The sequence below is a fragment of the Delphinapterus leucas genome, chromosome 20 (genome assembly GCF_059928025.1).
Source record: "Delphinapterus leucas isolate spDelLeu-1000000601 "Yukka" chromosome 20, BTC_Dleu_Yukka2, whole genome shotgun sequence".
NCBI classification, from domain to species: Eukaryota; Metazoa; Chordata; class Mammalia; order Artiodactyla; family Monodontidae; genus Delphinapterus; species Delphinapterus leucas.
In genome coordinates, this window is record NC_143148.1 from 11,132,269 (window position 1) to 11,151,142 (window position 18,874).

At 40.6% G+C, this 18,874-nt stretch overlaps 1 protein-coding gene across 3 annotated transcripts in view; it reads right to left on the reverse strand.

Moving 5' to 3' along the window:
• The window catches only part of ZNF283 (zinc finger protein 283), a 42,344-nt gene extending 27,615 nt beyond the window's left edge, over positions 1–14,729 (reverse strand). Inside the window, exons 1-4 of one of the 3 annotated variants that reach the window (XM_022585471.3) lie at positions 14,600–14,729; positions 11,384–11,450; positions 10,987–11,074; positions 8,707–8,833 (exon numbers count right to left, since the gene is read on the reverse strand). In XM_022585471.3, the coding sequence (XP_022441179.2) occupies positions 8,707–8,833; positions 10,987–11,074; positions 11,384–11,415 (247 nt within the window). In that variant the 5' untranslated portion in view covers positions 11,416–11,450; positions 14,600–14,729. Of the gene's footprint in view, positions 1–8,706; positions 10,895–10,986; positions 11,075–11,383; positions 11,451–14,599 lie in introns of those variants that run through there. The other 2 variants (XM_089902750.1, XM_089902751.1) reach the window with 2 other exon arrangements.
• Between the last annotated feature and the right edge of the window lie 4,145 nt (positions 14,730–18,874).

The window sequence follows — 18,874 nt, forward strand, 5'->3', positions numbered from 1 at the left end:
AATTGTAAAATGGCAGAATAGTCTATGAACCTGTTCAGGTAATTTTGGGTGTTATTCTTTGATACTACAGTAAAAATCGAGACATGGTGGTTTCTTAAAGATTAGTTCCAATGTGGAATATGCAACCATACTGGTGAACTTTTCATACTACGTTACATTAAAATCCATTGCACTTTGGATGATTTTTTATCCATGCATAATTTTGTACTATGTACTGGTTATCTGAAAAACAGTGGTTCACTGAGTTATGCAGATCTTTGAAATGTTGACATATTTCATTACATGATATCAAAAAATCACGTTAATAATATCACCTCACCAGAAATTTTTTTATTTATTGGGAAGCTGTAAATCTCAAAATAATAGATATAAGCTTCACACAATTCTAATTTTTACTTAAAAGTTTGAATTTTATCATTGGCAACAAATACTTTTAGTTGTTCTTCAAGTGACAGGCTCATTTACAAGAAAATGTTTTCCAAATACCCAAGCCTAAAGAACCATAGTTTGTCTCATTCTTCCAAGGGAAAAAAAAACCAAAAACAAAACCAAAACTGTGTTCCATGAAAAAAGCAGCTAGTTTAACTCACAATTCAAACATCGGCACAGGTGGTTTCCCTCAAGGCAACCACTGCACCTTAGTATACAGCAAAAGAGCTTAATGGAGACTTCCCATTTCATCATACAGAATATTCGAAAAATGTATCCTCAAGGGTCAAGATTTAATAAAATGAAGCCCCAGAGCAGGGTACTAAAGGCCAACCAGCATGAGGAGGGTTTCAGTATAAAAGGGTTGTCCTATGTCAGGAGTCAGAATGCAAGCAGAGTAAGGACAAGGGTCTGTGTGTGAGTGACCTGGTATGGGTTGTCACAGCCCAAGTGGGATGAGACAGGCAATCACATGATCAAGGTGGTGGTGGTGGTGTTGATAATAGAAGACTGGTTACATATAGAGAGTTTGATCAAATAAGTACAGTTGTCCCTTGGGATCCTTGGGGGATTGGCTCCAGAACCCACCTCAGAACCTATACCTGAGGATGCTAAGTCCCATAATCGGCCCTCCTTTTCCACAGATGCAGAACACATAGAAATGAAGGGTCAACTGTATATTTATTGAAAAATAATCTGCATATAAGTGGACCTGCATAGTTCAAACCCATGTGGTTCAAGGGTTGACAATAAATACATTAAGGATAATGGAACCCAGGTTTTTCACTGTCAGAAAAGGGAGTTAGAAATATGGAAAGTGAATAAGCTGAAATGAAACCTGTACTTTGAAATGGAATTGAAGATAACTGTATGAACTCATGGTTTCAATCTATAGATGTAAATGTGTGTGCATGTATACGTATTTATGCATATAAACATATTCCCTACTCTGTCCACTGAGAGGGCCTAGGGACAGCCATCCCCTAGCAGCAATGAGCAAATCTAGTACCCAGATTCTGGCTTCTAAATAGCATTCTCAACTAAAAGGAACCAGGACACCTTGAAGAAATGGCTGACTTTAGGGCTGGAGCAGGGAAAGTGCAAGATGAGCCTGGAACATGGTGTGGGGAAGAAAATAAGGAGGTGCTCTAAGTGTGATGGAGACATGCCAAAGGACACAGAAACCACTGCTGAGAGAATTCCCACTGGTCAAATCCAGGACCAGCTTCAAAATAAAAAATGGGAAGAACAGATTACAACCCACTGACTAGAAATCCAACATATGAATAAGTTGAAAGTTTGAAGAGGAATATAATACTTAATAGTCTCAAAGTTCCTCCTCACAAAAGGCTCATTAAAGGAAAAAAGATTAACTTTACAGGGAGGAGGCCCGTGGACACTACCATAATTACCTGCTCAAAGTAAGCATCATCAATAATGACAAATCATTTGCTCCACCTGACAGAATGCAAGGAGAATACACCAACAGTTCTGTGATACTCCTGCCAAAGATGCATAATCCAAATCTAATCATGAGGAAAGAGCAGACAAACCCAAACTGAAGAACACTGTACAAAATAACAGGGCTAGAATCTTCAGAAGTAACAAGAAATGGGTATTTTGATAGGGAATGCATTAAATCTGTAGATTGCTTTGGGTAGTATGGTCATGTTAACGATATTAATTCTTGTAATCCAAGAGCATGGGATATCTTTCCATTTCTTTGAATCATTTTTAATTTCCTTTATCAATGTTTTATAGTTTTCAGCATATAGGTCTTTCACCTCCTTGGTTAACTTTATTCCTAGGTACTTTTTTTTGGACATGATTTTAAATGGAATTTTTTTTTTTTTTTTTACTTTCTGGTATTCCACTGTTAGTGTAAAGAAATGCAACATTTTCTGTATACTAATCTTGCATCCTGCTACCTTGCTGAATTTATTTTTTAGTTCTGATAGTTTTTGTGTGAAGTCTTTATGGTTCTTTATATGGAGTATCGTGTCATTTGCAAATAGTGACAATTTTACCTCTTCCCTTCCAATTTGGATACCTTTTATTTCTTTTTCTTGTCTGAATTCTGTGGCTAGGACTTCCAATACTTTGTTGAATAGAAGTGGTGGGAGTGGGCATCCTTGTCTGGTTCCTGAGGTTAGTGAGAAGGCTTTCAGCTTTTCACCACTGAATACTATTGATATGTTGGCTGTGGGTCTGTTGTAAATGGCTTTTATTATGTTGAGATATGTTCCCTCTATACCCACTTTAGTGAGAGTTTTTATCAAGAACGGATGTTGAATTTTATCAAATGCTTTTTCTGTGTCTATTGAGATGATCATGTGGTTTTTCTCTTTTCTTTTGTTAATGTGGTGTATGTATCACAGTGATTGATTTGCATATGTTGAACCATCCTTGTGACCCTGGAACGAATCCAACTGACCATGGAGTATGACCCTTTTTATGTATTGTTGGATTCAGTTTGCTAATATTTTGTTGAGAATTTTTGCATCTATATTCATCAATGATATTGGCCTGTAATCTTTTTTTGTAGTGTCTTTGTCCAGTTTTGGTATCAAGGTGATGATGGCTTTATAGAATGAATTTGGAAGCATTCCCTCTTCAATCTTTTGGAGTAGTTTGAGAAGGATAGGTAGAAGTTCTTCTTTGTATGTTTGGTATAATCCCCCAGAGAAGCCATCCAGTCCTGGACTTTTTGTTTGCATGGAGTTTTTTTAAATTACAGATCCTATTTCATTTCTAGTGATCAGTCTCTTCAAGTTATCTGCTTCTTCTTGATTCAGTTTTGGCAGGCTGTATGTTTCTAGAAATTTGTCCATTTCTTCTAGGTTGTCCAATTTGTTGGCATATAACTGTTCATAGTATTCTCTTATGATTTTTTATATTTTCATGGTATTGGTTGTTGTTTCTCCTCTTTCATTTCTTATTTCGTTTATTTGGGTTGTATCTCTTTTCTTCTTGGTGAGCCTGGCTAGAGGTTCGTTGATTTTGTTTATCTTTTCAAAAAACCAGCTCCTGGTTTTATTGACCTTTTCTATTGTTGTTTTGATCTCTTTTTTATTTATTTCCTCTCTGATCTTTATTGTGTCCTTCCTCCTGCTGACTTTGGGTTTTGTTTGTTCTTCTTTTTCTAATTCTTTTAGGTGGTGGGTTAGGTTGTTTATTTGAAATTTTTCTTATATCTTGAGGAAGGCCTGTATCACTGTGAACTTCTTAGAACTGCTTTGGTGCATCCCATTCATTTGTAAGTTGTGTTTTCATTGTTGTTTGTCTCAGTTTTCACAGAACCAGAACAAATAAACCTAAAATTTATACAGAACCACAAAAGACCCAGAATTGAAAAAGTAATCCTGAGAGGAAAAACAGCTGGAGGCATAACTCTTCCAGACTTAAGACAACATTACAAAGCTACAATAATCAAAACAGCATGGTATTAGCACAAAAACAGACATATTGATCAATGCAACAGAACAGAGAGCCCAGAAATAAACCCATACATCTATGGTCAATTAATCTATGACAAAGTAGACAAGACATACAATGAAAAAAAGACAGTCTCTTCAACAGTGGTGTTGGGAAAGCTGAACAGCTACATGTAAATCAATGAAATCAGAACACTCACTCACACCATATACAAAATGATTTAAAGACGTAAATATTAAGACATGACATCATAAAACTCCTAGAAGAGAAACAGGCAAAACATTCCTGGACATAAATCGTAGAAATATTTTTTTAGACCAGTCTCCCAAGGCAAGAGAGATAAAAGCAAAAATAAACAAATGGGACCTAATCAAACTTAAAAGCTTTTGCATAACAAAAGAAACCATCAACAAAATGAAAAGACAACATACAGAGTGGGAGAAAATATTTGCAAATGATGCGACCAACAGGGGTTAATTTCCAAAATATACAAACAGCTCAAACAAATCAGTATTAAAAAAACAAACGACCCAATCAAAAAATAGGCAGAAGACCTAAATAGACATTTTTCCAAAGAAGACATACAGACGGCCAACAGGCACATGAAAGGATGCTCAACATCAGTAAGTACTAGAGAAATGCAAATCAAAACTGCAATGAGGTATCACCTCACACTGATCAGAATGGCCACCATCAAAAAGTCTACAAATAATAAATGCTGGAGAGGGTGTGGAGAAAAGGGAACCCTCATGCAGTGTTGGTAGGAATATAAATTGGTGCACTCACTATGGAAAACAGTATGGAGGTTTCTTAAAAAACTAAAAATAGAGCTACCATATGATCCAGTAATCCCATTCCTGGGCATATATTCCAAAAAGATGAAAACTCCAATTCAGAAAGATACATGCACCCCAATGTTTATAGTGGCACTATTTACAATAGCCAAGGCATGGAAACAACCCAAGTGCCCATCAATAGACAATTCATTTTAAAAGATGTGGTGTATATACACAACGGAATATTACTCAGCCATAAAAAAGAAAGAAATATTGCCATTTGCAGCAACATGGATGGACCTAGAGAATATCATACTAAGTGAAGTAAGTCAGAGAAAGACAAATATTATATGATATCACTTATATGTGGAATCTAAGAAATAGTACAAATGCATCTATATACAAAACAGAAGCAGACTCACAGACACAGAAAACAAACTTATGGTTACCAAAGGGGAAAGTGGGGGGGGGATAAATTAGGAATATAGGATTAACAGATACAAACTACTATACACAGAATAAACAACAAGGATTTACTGTACAGCATAAGGAACTATATTCAATATCTTGTAATAACCTATAATGGAATATAATCTAAAAATATATATATTCTTAAGACAAAAACCCCAAAACTGTGTACTGTCTAGCCCTTGCCTATCTCCATGACCCAAATTCTTAGCACATGCTCCTTTACTAACTCTACCCTGGCCTTCTTAGAGTTCCTCCAATAAAGTTCCTTACCAACCTTAGGGCCTTTGCCATTCACTGTGATTGATATATTCCTCCCCCAGGTATTCATGTAACTTGATCCCAGGCTTCATGTCTCTATTCAAGAAAGCTTTCCCTGACCATATTATCTGAATTGGCCCTATCAATTCTCATCATTTTCTATTCTCTTACGCTGTCTGCCTCTCCTGAACATGTTTCATTACATGATACTATTTATCTACTTGTTTACTTATTTTATGTTTCTCCTCAACTACATAAAGTGCATGAGAATAAGCAAGTTATCAGTCTTGTTCCTGATTGTATTAATAGTGCCCAGTACAATGCCTGGCTAGGAGTAGGCACTCCAAATGTTTGAAGAATTTATGAATGAATATGTATATTTATTCACATACACACACAAATGCAAAAGAGCTGGAAAGCACCTGCATCCAACATGTAAGTAAAATGGTTCCATTGGGAACAAAAAAGAACACTTTCCTCACTGAAATGGGAGGGAATTATAAGAAGAAAAACAAGAAGCCTGGGAAATGAGATGAAGATGAAGTTCCTTTTGTAGCTCAAACTGAGATCTCTATCTCCTCCCAGGCCTTGGTCCTTCATAAGGAGTTTCCAAATACCATCCCAGCTGTTCTCCCTTCTCCTCCTCTGTGACCTGTGAGGTTGTTCCTGCACTGATGGTTCCCTCCTGCCTTTGCCTTCCTGGAATCCGACTTCTTGTACCCCACCCACCCCTCAACTATCCAGGGCTCTTCTCCTTGCTCTAATAATGTCATCATATCTGGCTTAGAAATGGAGTGTGTGCTTGCAAGAAAAGAAATGCCAAATGGTGTAAGGGTTTTGTTGTGGTTTTTTTTTAATTATAAGGGCAAAACATTTGGTTAAATTTGCAATAAAGTAAAGGTAAAAATAATATTGATGAAGACTTCAGAGAAGAGAAGGATGGTGGGAATTAAGAACATTAGATCATATAAATAGGAAAATGATCTTGTTTTAGACTCATTCAGGTTCTATCTCTTTAGAGCAAACAGAACACAGTGGTTAAGAACACAGATTCTGGAGCCAGACTTCCTAGGTTCAGTTGTTGCCACTGCATCCCCACCAGCTGTGTGACCTCGGGAGGGCACTTAAACTGTATGTGCCTCAGTAATCTCATCTATAAAAAGGGTTAAAAATAGTATCTACCTCATGGGGATCCTGTAAAAGTTAAATAAGTTCATGTATTTGCTCTGCTTAGAACAGGGCCTGGTTTATAGTAAGCACAATGTTAACTATTACCATTATTATTGTTACTGTTGTTATTTTGCTTAAGTGGAAACAAGTTTTGTGAGACATTTCTAGGATTTAACTTAGTGTAGGATTTAACTTTGTAAAGTGCAAAGTTCACAGATTGTAACTTTCAACTTCAAATATGTTGGAAGTAAAGGAACGTATTCACTTAGTATGAATTTCTGTTCATTCAATCCACTGCTACATAAATTGGAGAGGCTCTTTTGAAAGCCAGAGTATGTCAGGATCCTGTTTCCAGCTGTACTCCCCATACATGGGTCAGAATATAACAAAGAGCAGCGATTCTTTAGTATGCATAAAAATCACCTGGGGATCTTGTGTAAATGTAGATTCTGTTCTGCAGCTCTGGGGTAGGACTCAACGAGCTGCATTTCTAACAAGGCCCGGGGACTTCCCTGCTGGTGCAGTGGTTAAGAATCCACCTGCCGAAAAAAGATGCAGACTTAGAGAACAGACTTGAGGACATGGGGCCAGGGTGGGAGTAGGGGGCTGGGGGCTGGGATGAAGTGAGAGAGTAGCACTGACATATACATACTTCCAAATGTAAAATGGATGGCTAGTGGGAAGCTGCTGCACAGCACAGGGAGATCAGCTCCATGCTTTGATGACCTAGAGGGGTGGGACAGGGAGGATGGGAGGGAGGTTCCTTAGAGGGAGGGGATATGTATACTTATAGCTGATTCACTTTGTTGTACAACAGAAACTAACGCAACATTGTAAGGCAATCATAGTCCAATAAAGATATGAAAAAAAAAAAAAGAATCCGCCTGCCAGTGCAGGGGCACGGGTTCAATCTCTGGTCCAGGAAGATCCCACATGCTGCAGAGCAACTAAGCCCGTGTGCCACAACTACTGAGCCTGTGCTCTAGAGCCCACAAGCCACAACTACCGAGCCTGCATGCCACAACTACTGAAGCCCATGCGCCTAGAGCCCGTGCTCCACAACAAGAGAAGCCACTGCAAGGAGAAGCCCAAGCACCACAATGAAGAGTAGCCCCCTCTTGACGCAACTAGAGAAAGCCCGCACGCAGCAACAAAGACCCAATGCAGCCAAAAATAAATAAATAAATAAATAAATTTTTTTAAAAAAGTTACTCTAAAAAGCCCCGGAAGAAGCTGATGATAGATATTTGTGTAATACTTAATAATAAAAAAATTAAAACCCCACATAAAGCAAATCATGGCTTCTAACCACTAAGAGAACAAGCCACATTCTTCCCCAAAACCAACAATGCTGCCTGTCACCTGGATCCTGCCTGTCTCCCTGACTCACTTCTTGGTACCCTCTCCTTCACTAACGCTGCTCTGGCCTTTCTATGGTTCCTAATACAAAAGAACCATACTTTTGGGACTCCCCTGGTGACGCAGTGGCTAAGAATCCGCCTGCCAATGCAGGGGACACGGGTTCGATCCCTGGTCCAGGAAGATCCCACATGCCGCGGAGCGACTAAGCCTGCAAGCCACAACTACTGAACCCACGTGCCACAACTACTGAAGCCCACGTGCCTAGAGCCCCTGCTCCACAACAAGAGAAGCCACCGCAATAAGAAGCCCCTGCACCTCAATGAAGAGTAACCCTCCCTGGCCGCAGGCAGCTAGAGAAAGCCCATGTGCAGCAATGAAGACCCAACGCGGCCAAAAGACAAGTAAATAGAAAATAAATAAATTTATTTTAAAAAAAAGAACCACACTTTGAGTAGCAAGGACACAGATCATCTATAGAAATGTTGAAGCTAAACACAGTATGAAATCTGGTTTCTTTGACAGTGGTTATGAAATAAACACCCCATAATGCAAATCCAGCTCTTTGGTCATTAAAGAAGAGAGGCCATTACAGAAAGGGCCAGAGGAAGGTTGAAGCTCACTGAGGGATGGGACGATCGAGGTGCTCAATGAACCCATTTCTAAGCCAACAAATACCAAAACATTCCTTTGAGAACACGGAGGAGAAATTCACCTGGTTTCTTCAAAGATAGCCCTGTAATTCCTAGTGCAGAAAGCTGATGTTCCAGAAAGGAGATTCTAAACTATTTCAGGCAGATGAACTTACCCAGTGAGACCAAGTTGCTATAGTTCTCCAACATCACATCCACGTACAAGTCCCTTTGAGCAGGGTCCAGGAATTCCCACTCCTCCTGAGAGAAGTCAATGGCCACATCCCTGAATGTCACCAAGCCCTAAAACCAAAAACCCACACATTACTTGTGAAGTTAAAGAAATTTAGAAACTATTTCCAAGAGGAAAAAAGAGGAGTATGAAGCATAAACTATAAGAAGAGGAAAATATAACGATCCAGTCGGCTGGAAGCCTGTGAGACGTATGGGTAGGGAAAAGTAAAGAAATTAGTATGACTAAAGCAGAGTGTCTACATGTTCTAGAAGAAACCTATTACAGCAGAACTTCCTGGATACTGTGAGGTAACTCAGCTATCCAGACCTGTCTGATAATGCATAAAATAATGCTTCTCTTCTATTAAATAAAAATAGTGTTGGGGGAAGGGGACGGGGGCATTTATGGGTGTGTATACATACAAACAACTTGCTAAGTGCCTGCCTCATAAATTCTTATTTATTTATTTATTTATTTATGGCTGTGTTGGGTCTTCGTTGCTGTGCGGGATTTCTCTAGTTGCGGCGAGCGGGGACTAATCTTCGTTATAGTGCACGGGCTCTAGGCGCGCGGGCTTCAGCAGTTGTGGCTCGTGGACTCTAGAGTGCAGGCTCAGTAGTTGTGGCACACGGGCTTAGTTGCTCCGCGGCATGTGGGATCTTCCTGGACCAGGGCTCGAACCCATGTCCCCTGCATTGGCAGGCGGATTCTTAACCAGTGCGTCACCAGGGAAGTCTCATAAATTCTTCATAAATGTGAACTGCTACACCATCTTTTCCCTTTAAGAAATACCAAAAACACATAAAAACTTTTTTTCCAAATGTCCTATAAAATCTCTTATTTTAGAAAAATGATTTCAATTAAGGATTATCATTAAGCCTCAAGTGAACCATGCTGTGAGATTATATCATCAGCATTTTTTCTTATTATGATGAATCAAATATGTAAAATGTTTTTATTACCTGCAATTCAGTTCATCATGTGGATATATGAGATTAATAACTATTATACATTCAGGTTGAACAAAACTTCCAAGATTTTCTTAATTCTAGGAGTCTATTATCAGCCAGTACTTAAGAATCTGCATCATCTTTTTACATGGTAACTTCAACCATCTGTTGCTTAACACATTCCTTGTTCCCGAGTTGGAGGATATTGATAGAGTATATCAGACACAACACAGGTGTCACATCCTGGTCAATAACTAAACAGACTTTGACACTGGTGTTTACTGATAAGGGAGTCCCTGGAAAGAACCACTCACTCCCCGCTCTAATCCTAAAAGCTTGCAAAGCATGTGATCCCATACAAACTGAGGCTATGACGAAGAAATCCCATATTCCATCTTGTCTTTCTGGAAAACTCAGGTCTGTGAAGAAGTTCCACGTTTTCCTGTGTGGTCCAAAGGGACCCTCATCACTAACTCATCACACCGCAGACCTGTCTTGGGAATGAGAAATTCTGATAAGGGAAATGGGGCAGCCCTGGCCGAACAAAGATGGAAGTGATAACAAAAGGCAAGACCCAAGACAGCCTGCCATGGATACGTCCCAGTTAAACACCAAAGCTCTTCCAGACAATACACAGACTACTGAAACTGTTCTCGTGGGTGGCCATCCAGCTGGCTAAGGGCAGAGTATCCTGACCAACTTCTTTGCTAGCTGTATCTTAGCCTGAAAAAGAAAAACAATTGGGAGAACTTCAGCCATTTTTTTCTAGATAGGACATGAACTAATCAGCATCTTAGCTTGAAAAAGAGAAACTGTTGCTTTCCAAATGTCTGCAGTCTTTCATTCTCTCCCCTTTCCTTCTTCTATGAAATCCTCTTTGTGCCTTTGAAAGATGAACTCAATCTACTGTTGGTTTTCCTTGTATACAAATAAAAGCGAGCTGATTGTTCTCTATATTTCTTTACATTATTCTTTGATATACACTCAAATATTTCCCTTAAAGGACTCCATTCCTTCACTGCTCTTGATGGAAGACTGAACCGCAGGAGGTGTTGAGTAATGTGCTCAATGAATATGATGGCACTGATTGGAAAAGGCACAGAGGGAGGACGCTGGGCTCTTTGGCATCATCCTTTACTGGAACAGAAGGAACCGAGAAGCAGGTTCAGGCATGGGGTTCTGTTAAGTAGAAAGCTTTAGGGTTAATTCAGGAAAAGATTCACATGACCTAAAAATCACAACACTTCAAGGAGAGAGAAATACCAACTTACGTCAGTCATGGTTCTAGAATTGCAGGAACTAATTAATGCTCCATAGGGTTCCTCTACTGGTGAAGCACAGAGTCCAGAAAAGCCAGAGCTGCAGAAGGAAAAAGAAGCTTTAGATCAGGTGTGCTTAAGTGATCCTGTCCTGCCTTAAGCAACTGAATAAAAATATATCAAAATATTAGAGATGATTAACTCTACAGGATATAATTTTAACTTCCTTCTCTATACATTCCCTGGATTGCTGAATTTTTTGCAACACACCTGCATTAACTCCATAATCAGAAAAATAAAGATATTTCCAAATGTAGAAAACTGAGTGACAGGGAATTCAGTCATTAGGAAAACTGAACAAATAGGCCCAACACTGAAAATCAGTGGGTCTGAAACAAATGACACCTACCAGCTCTTCAACATCTTGTAGCTGTAGCTCATCACTACAGTGAGACACTTTCACTGTCAAGATTCTCCTGTGAATGAACACAAATTATGTTAAGTCCCCTTCAAAGTCGCAGCAAGGAAATATATGCATATAAACAGAACAATATTTGGTACAGAGTAGATACTTAACAAGTGTGGCTACACCTCTCTAATTCTTCACTGAATGGTCAATTTAAAACATTTGGATACAATCCTTGAAAAATGTCTTTCAAAACTCTCTCTTATTGGATGGGATCCATATATAACTCATAATATTCTTAAGTACTTTTGTTCATAACTATAACTATTGCTTGATATTTTATAATTAACATTTTCCCTTCTTTTGATTCTTTATAAACATAATGTGTATTAGGTGCATATTATTCCATCAAACGGTATACTGCATTTACTTAACTGTTTCCATGTCATTGGATTCTAAATTTGTAAAAGCTCCTTCCAAGCTATTATAATTTTATTCCAGACAAACGGAACTAGATCTTTTTGGGGTCACGCATACTCGGTAATCTCATGAAATTAGGGACACTCTGCCCACTTAGAAAATTAATTTACAAATATTTACAAAAATTCTGTCTCCATTTCAAGGGATCTGTGATCACCTGGATGCTTATAAATGGAATAAGAAGACCTCAGGTTAAGACTTCCTGTTCTAGACCATTTGAGCCCCTGGTAACTTTTTCAAACTTGCAAGGACCCACCACAATCATTTTATTTCTCTTCATATTTTGATCTATAAAAAGTTGATGTGGAATGATCCAGAATCACCACATAACAGCAAATCTTAATATTTACTAAGCCTTCATATTTTGATCTATAAAAAGTTGACGTGGAATGATCCAGAATCACCACATAACAGCAAATCTTAATATTTACTAAGCCTGTATCATGGGGCAGGCACTGTTCTATGGAGCTTTACACATATGAACTCAACTTACATCATTATAACTCCATTAGGTAGGTATTACTTTGTTTCAATTTTGTAGACATGGCACAGAGAGCCTGAGTCGTTTATTTACACTCACACAGCAAGTAACAGGTAGAGCTGGATCCAGATGCTCTAGATCCAGAGCCTTACTCTTAACCACAGCACAGTACTACCTCTCAGAACCCGCACAGAATTGGACCTGAAATAACTCATGTTTGGCAATGCTACAGATTTCTACCTAAAAATTATCTGAAAGTCTCTGCCCTTGTGGGTACAAACTGCAAACCACTACTGTAATAGGGAAGAACCTTTATGTTCTATTACAAGTTAATCACTAAAGATATGTTGCCTATAAGCTTAAATTATACATAATGGCCCATCTCTGGGAACCCTGCCTAACCCCCCAGGTAATGAGCATTAAGCTAAAATACCTTTGTTTAGCTCACAGGAAACATCCTGACCAGATCCACCTACGAATGCCTACAGGGAGGAAAAAATTAACACATCCCCTCCAGAGGCTGACGGGAACCAGGAAATGTTTGACTCCACTCCCTCCCCTTTCAGTATAAAAGAAGCCTGAATTCTAATTCAGGCCAGATGCTTCTTTGGGACATGAGCCCACCGTCTTCTCAGTCTGCTGGCTTTCTGAATAAAGTCTCTATTCCTTGCCCCAACAACTCGTCTCTCGATTTATCGGCCTGTCCTGGGGCAAGTAGCTTGCGCTTGGACTCAGCAACACTATGCTCAAACCTCAATCACATTCCCACCCCTGAAAGCCTCACAACATTGTAACTTACTACCTGAAATAACCAATCCCCTCCTACCTTGCCTTGCTTTGAAAACCATGACTGTGGAACAGATAAAAAATAATTTGTATTCGATACCACCTAAATGCTAATCTCCTCAAGTAATCATAGTCTAAAATAAAGCCCTAACATCCCACCTCCAGCCCACCTTCTGGAGGTGGTGTGCTTCTATACCATCAGAATGCTTAGGGACTTCCCTGGCGGTCCAGTGTTAAGGCTCCGCCCGTCCACTGCACGGGGGAGGGGCGGGTTCCATCCCTGGTCGGCAAACTAGGATCCTGCGTGCCACGCGGTAGGGCCAAAAAAAAAAAAAAATTGCTTAGAAAGGGAAAATGTACTGGAGGATTTGAACAATTTGCCATATGAACGGATGGCTACTGACTGAGGAAAAGGACAATGGGGGGCCTCTGGGAAGAGGGAGGCACCAGCATGATGGGTCATTCACCAGAAGGAAGACCCAAGATAGACACTACTAGTCAAGTGTCTTGAAAAATGGTCAAGATATTTCTGGTCAAGGAAAGCAAATAGCGTCATGATCTAAAAACAAAAGTAACTATGAATAAAAAAGAAACACAAATTCACCTGAACCTTGATTTCTAAATATGTAACAATTCTGTCCTTTTCAGGGTCCTTCTCAGAAACCCAGCAGCAACTAGGGTTGGGGGTGGGGGTGGGCGTTAGGGGCAGCAGGAGGGGGTGGGGAGAAATCACGAGACACCAGTATTTCTCGGAACACAGACAAACCTAACTAAAACCAAAACAAAACACACCCCAGGGCCACATCTGCCTTCATCCACACATACACAAACGGACTTCAAAGGGAAACTGGAATTGAGTTGACAGCAGTTCTTGGGGACAGAGGTCTGTTTGTAGTGGAGCTGAAACAGGTAGCTGGTCCCCCAAGGAGGTGATTTTTCTAGGAATCCTACCTGTGGGACCTCCCCAATCATGTCTTTCCAGGAACCTGTCACGAGGACACGTCCAGGTGTCAAATTTTCATCCCAAGACTAGATCTGTACTTTCTTACTGGAAACGTACATTCTAGGGCTTAGTCCTGGAATTCTTTTCTTGCGGTCACTTAACTCTGGCAGCCCCTAAGAGAGTCTAGAAGGAACCTAGAGCATCCCGCCCAAGCAAACCACACCTACAAACAAGGTCACGCACTTCATGACCCCGTCACACATTCCCAATAGCACACACCGTTAGGGAGACACACCCCGGCCCTGTCACGCCGTCTGTCACACACCATCCTTCTCAGCCTCTCGCTCACACACAGGCTTGAGGCTCCGGACACGACTCGCCCTGTCCGCTGCCCGGGCCTTCTCACCTCGAGCGCCTCCCAGTGTCACCCCCACACGCACTACTGGTTCCGACAAGGCTCTGGCGAAGTCCGCTAAGCCCTCCCACCCTCACCCGGCGCTGATCACTTCCTCGGACGCGACCAACTCACCGCGCAGAGTCCAAAAGTATCGAAGACACCGGAAAGGGACTCAGAAACGGAGGTTAGTTTGGGCCCAGAGGCTCATGGGAAATAAGCGCCGGAACATCCTCTGAGGCTCGGAGCCCGACGCTTCCAGGCGCTCTCCGCAGGCAATCTCGCCCTGCCCCGAGAGGTCCTGTGCCCTGGGACTTCTGGGAAATGTAGTCCGCGGCAGACGAATCCCCAGAAGCTGGGAACCTGGACCTTCAGAATGCTCCCAGCATGCAACTCGGCTCCGCCTATCAGAGACGCCTCTTCCAAAGCCCACCCGAATCTCTGGTCTTAGGTGGGAGGAGTAGTTCGAGTCTTGGTCGAGCCTAGTGGCTCAGTAGTCTTTAGCATGGCTCTGGGCGAATCAAGAGGTTCCCAGCGAAGGGTGAGGAACGCATTCTGGAGTCCAGAGCGGGGGCGGGGGGGAGAGGGAGGAGGCGCGTGACCAGGGACTTAGGCCTCAGTGAGCGGGGGCATCCTGGGTAAAGTCCGTGAGAATGACCCTGAGCGGGGTCACGAGCTTACCTGGGCACAAGAGATTGGAGCAGGGTCTGGCAGTTGAAATGATGAATGTGTCTTGCTTTGGGTGCGCTTGTGGGTCCGATTCGGTGTCTGGAACCCTGTGTAGACTTGTTTATTTTCATGGGATAGTCTCTGCAAATGTGAATCTTTGTTTCCTTAGGTGTAAGGCGGTTTGTATCAGAGGTTATATGCTACTGTTGGAAAGCAACAGTGAGTGGTCGTGAATGGATATTGTGACCATGGAGACTTGTGAGAAGGTCTCTGTAGGACTGAGAGACTTGAGGAGGTCTGTGTCTTTATGTATTTCTGTTAATGTCAGTAACCGAAGATGACAATATTTGTAAGATGTTTTTTCTGATAGGCTTTTCTTTTGTGTGCATACCATGGTAATTGTGAAAGTGGAACACTGTCCAGCTGGGATTGAAAAACAGTACAGTGTTATCTAGCTTGGCATGTTAGTTTGATTATCTGACTACCAACCACTATAGGTGCCTGGAAATTGTGACTGTGTGTTTTGATAGTGAGTGACAATAAACCAGTTTTGTTACCTGTAAAGTAGAATAGTGTTATTACATCTTCTTGGAGAATCAAATTTAATATGCAGAAAAAGACTTGCAATTTATCTGCCAAAAGATTTGGACGTTTTATGATGAATCAAAGATGTTTTGGGAAAGACTGCAAATCAGCATAACTTTGAAAAAGAAAGAAGAAATCAAAGTAACAGCCAGTCTTGGAGTGGCTGAGGTAGGCTTCCAATCTTCATGATGTTAAGAGAACTTGAGCAAATAACTTTGAAAACCCTGGATTAAAGAAATAACTTCCCATGGGTAGAGGCAGATAGATTAGAGGAGAGCCCAGAATTAGGTAATCAGATGTCCTAGCTTATAGGTCAGACAACGCAAGGAACCTGTTTGAGACTACATAATTATAGTCAATCAGAAAACTACTTGTTTTATTTTTAAGAGTGATCATTGCATTTTAAAATATTCTAAATATACAAAACCAGGTTTCCATTTCCTAGGCAGGGCCTGTTGCAGTTGGCAGTTTTGAACCAAAATATCTGTAGCTTCCTCTGGCAGACTTTTTTCCTGATCTGAAATGGTAGGTAAAAACAGTTTATGGATATAGTATTAGGGAAGAAGGAAAAATTCCATTCCTATTACAAGTTCAGAATAAAGTCCCAAGTGTTCCTGAAAAAAGAGCATTTTTTAATATCTTTATTGGAGTATAATTGCTTTACAGTGTTGTGTTAGTTTCTGTTGTACAACAAAGTGAATCAGCTATAAGGATACATATATCCCCATATCCCCTCCCACTCGAGCCTCCCTCCCATCCTCCCTATCCCACCTCTCTAGGTCGTCACAAAGCACCGAGCTGATCTCCCTGTGCTATGCAGCTGCTTCCCACTAGCCATCCATTTTACATTTGGTAGTGTATATATGTCAATGCTACTGTATCACTTCATCCCAGCTTCCCCTTCCCCCGACTGTGTCCTCAAGTCCATTCTCTACGTCTGTGTCTTTATCCCTGCCCTGCCACTAGGTTCATCAGTACCGCTTTTTTAGATTCCATATATGTGCATTAGCATACGGTATTTGTTTTTCTCTTTCTGACTTACTTCGCTCTGTATGACAAACCTTAGGTCCATCCACCTCACTACAAATAACTCAATCTCGTTTCTTTTTATGGCTGAGTAATATTCCGTTGTATATATGTGCCAAAAAAGGATTTTCTTTTCTAACCTTTTTTCCAAGTCTCTCTTTTGCTTCACCCTAATTGGCTTCATCACAGCTAAAAATCCTTAAAACAATTTCTCTGTCGTCAAAATCAATAGCATTGGGTAACAGGCTGAGAGGCTGTTTGCAGAGCTAGTTGAAGATGAATGTCAGAGGACTTGGATCTCAGCAAAAGGACAGTATTCCAGTTACTGAACTTTCAGCAAGTGGACCTTTTGAAAGTCATGATCTTCTTCAAAAAGGTTTTTCTTGTGTGAAAATTGAACTTTTGCCCAGTCATCCTCTTGAATTATCAGGAAAAAAATTCCAGCTCGACCAAGATAAAATGAATTTTTCCACACTGAGAAACATCCAGGGTCTATTTGCTCCACTAAAACTACAAATGGAATTCAAGGCAGTGCAGCAGGTTCAGCATCTTCCATTTCTTCCAAGCTCAAACCTTTCATTGGATATTTTGAGGGGTAATGATGAAACTACTGGATTTGAAGGTATTCTTTTTTTTTTTTTGCGGTACGCGGGCCTCTCACTGTTGTGGCCTCTCCCGTTGCGGAGCACAGGCTCCAGACACGCAGGCTCAGCGGCCATGGCTCACGGGCCCAGCCGCTCCACGGCATGTGGGATCCTCCCGGACCGGGGCACGAACCCGTGTCCCCTGCATCGGCAGGTGGACCCTCAACCACTGCGCCACCAGGGAAGCCCCTGAAGGTATTCTTAATGACCCATCAAAAAGTGAATTAATGGGAGAACCACATTTGATGGTTGAATATAAACTCGGTTTACTGTAATACAGTGTGCTGTTCATGGAAATAGATGGGTTGCATCTTGTTTAGAGTTGTCTTTTTACTATAATTTGACATGCACAACATTAGAAGTACTGACACATGAGAAAAATCAATAGCATTGCTTTCACTAATATCATTGCAGTAACAAATCTGGAAATGAAACATGCCCATCAGAAGTAGGATGTTTAATTAGGTGTGGAGTACCTATACAGTGGGATAGTGCACAGCAGTGAAAATGACTGAATTTAACAAATATGATAAACAAAGAGTTATAGATATATACATACAGTATAATTCCATTCATAAAACTTTAAAAAGAGGCGAAACAAATGATATTTTCTGTGTAAGTGGTACATAATAAAAAACAAGGGGACTTCCCTGGTGGTTCAGTGGTTAAGAATCCGCCTGCCAGTGCAGGGGACACAGGTTCGAGCCCTGGCCCAGGAAGATCCTACATGCTGCGGAGCAACTAAGCCTGTGCACCACAACTACTGAGCCTGCACTCTAGAGCCCACGAGCCACAACTACTGAAGCCTGTGTGCCTAGAGCCCATGCTCTGCAACAAGAGAAGCCACCACAATGAGAAGCCTGCGCACTGCAACAAGAGTAGCCCCCACTCGCCCCAACTAGAGAAAGCCCAAGTGCAGCAACGAAGACCCAATGCAGCCAAAAATTAATTAATTTTTAAAAAAAGGATATGATAAAATTCAGGAATGTGGTAGCTACAGGAAGGCAGGATGATGAAGAGATAAGTTGGCAAAAGGATTCAAAGTTATTTTGTGTATTCTGTTTCTTAACTGGAATGTATTTACACAGTTGTATACTTTTAAAATATATTTATTATAAAGAATTTATCTGTGATGAAATTTTAAAGTTTTTTATATAGAAATTGAAGGCAGCCATGTGTATTTGGGTATGTATGACTGTATGAAGATGAAGAAAGTTATGGGCTATGTATGCCAGATTTTAAACAATACTCTACACAAGGGGAGTGTGGGAGCTTGTGAAGATATGTGCAGAGGAGAAACTTACAGGTAAGTGATGGGAAAAAAAATGCCTGTTAAAAGTGTAAAATACATACATCTCTGTTATTTACATGTGTATGTGTTAGAAGATACTAAGAAATACTAAGAATCATTATAACAAGGTAGTAAACTTTCAGGTGTTTTCACTTGGTATTTTTATGCCTTGCTTGAACTTTTGACAAAGTCTAT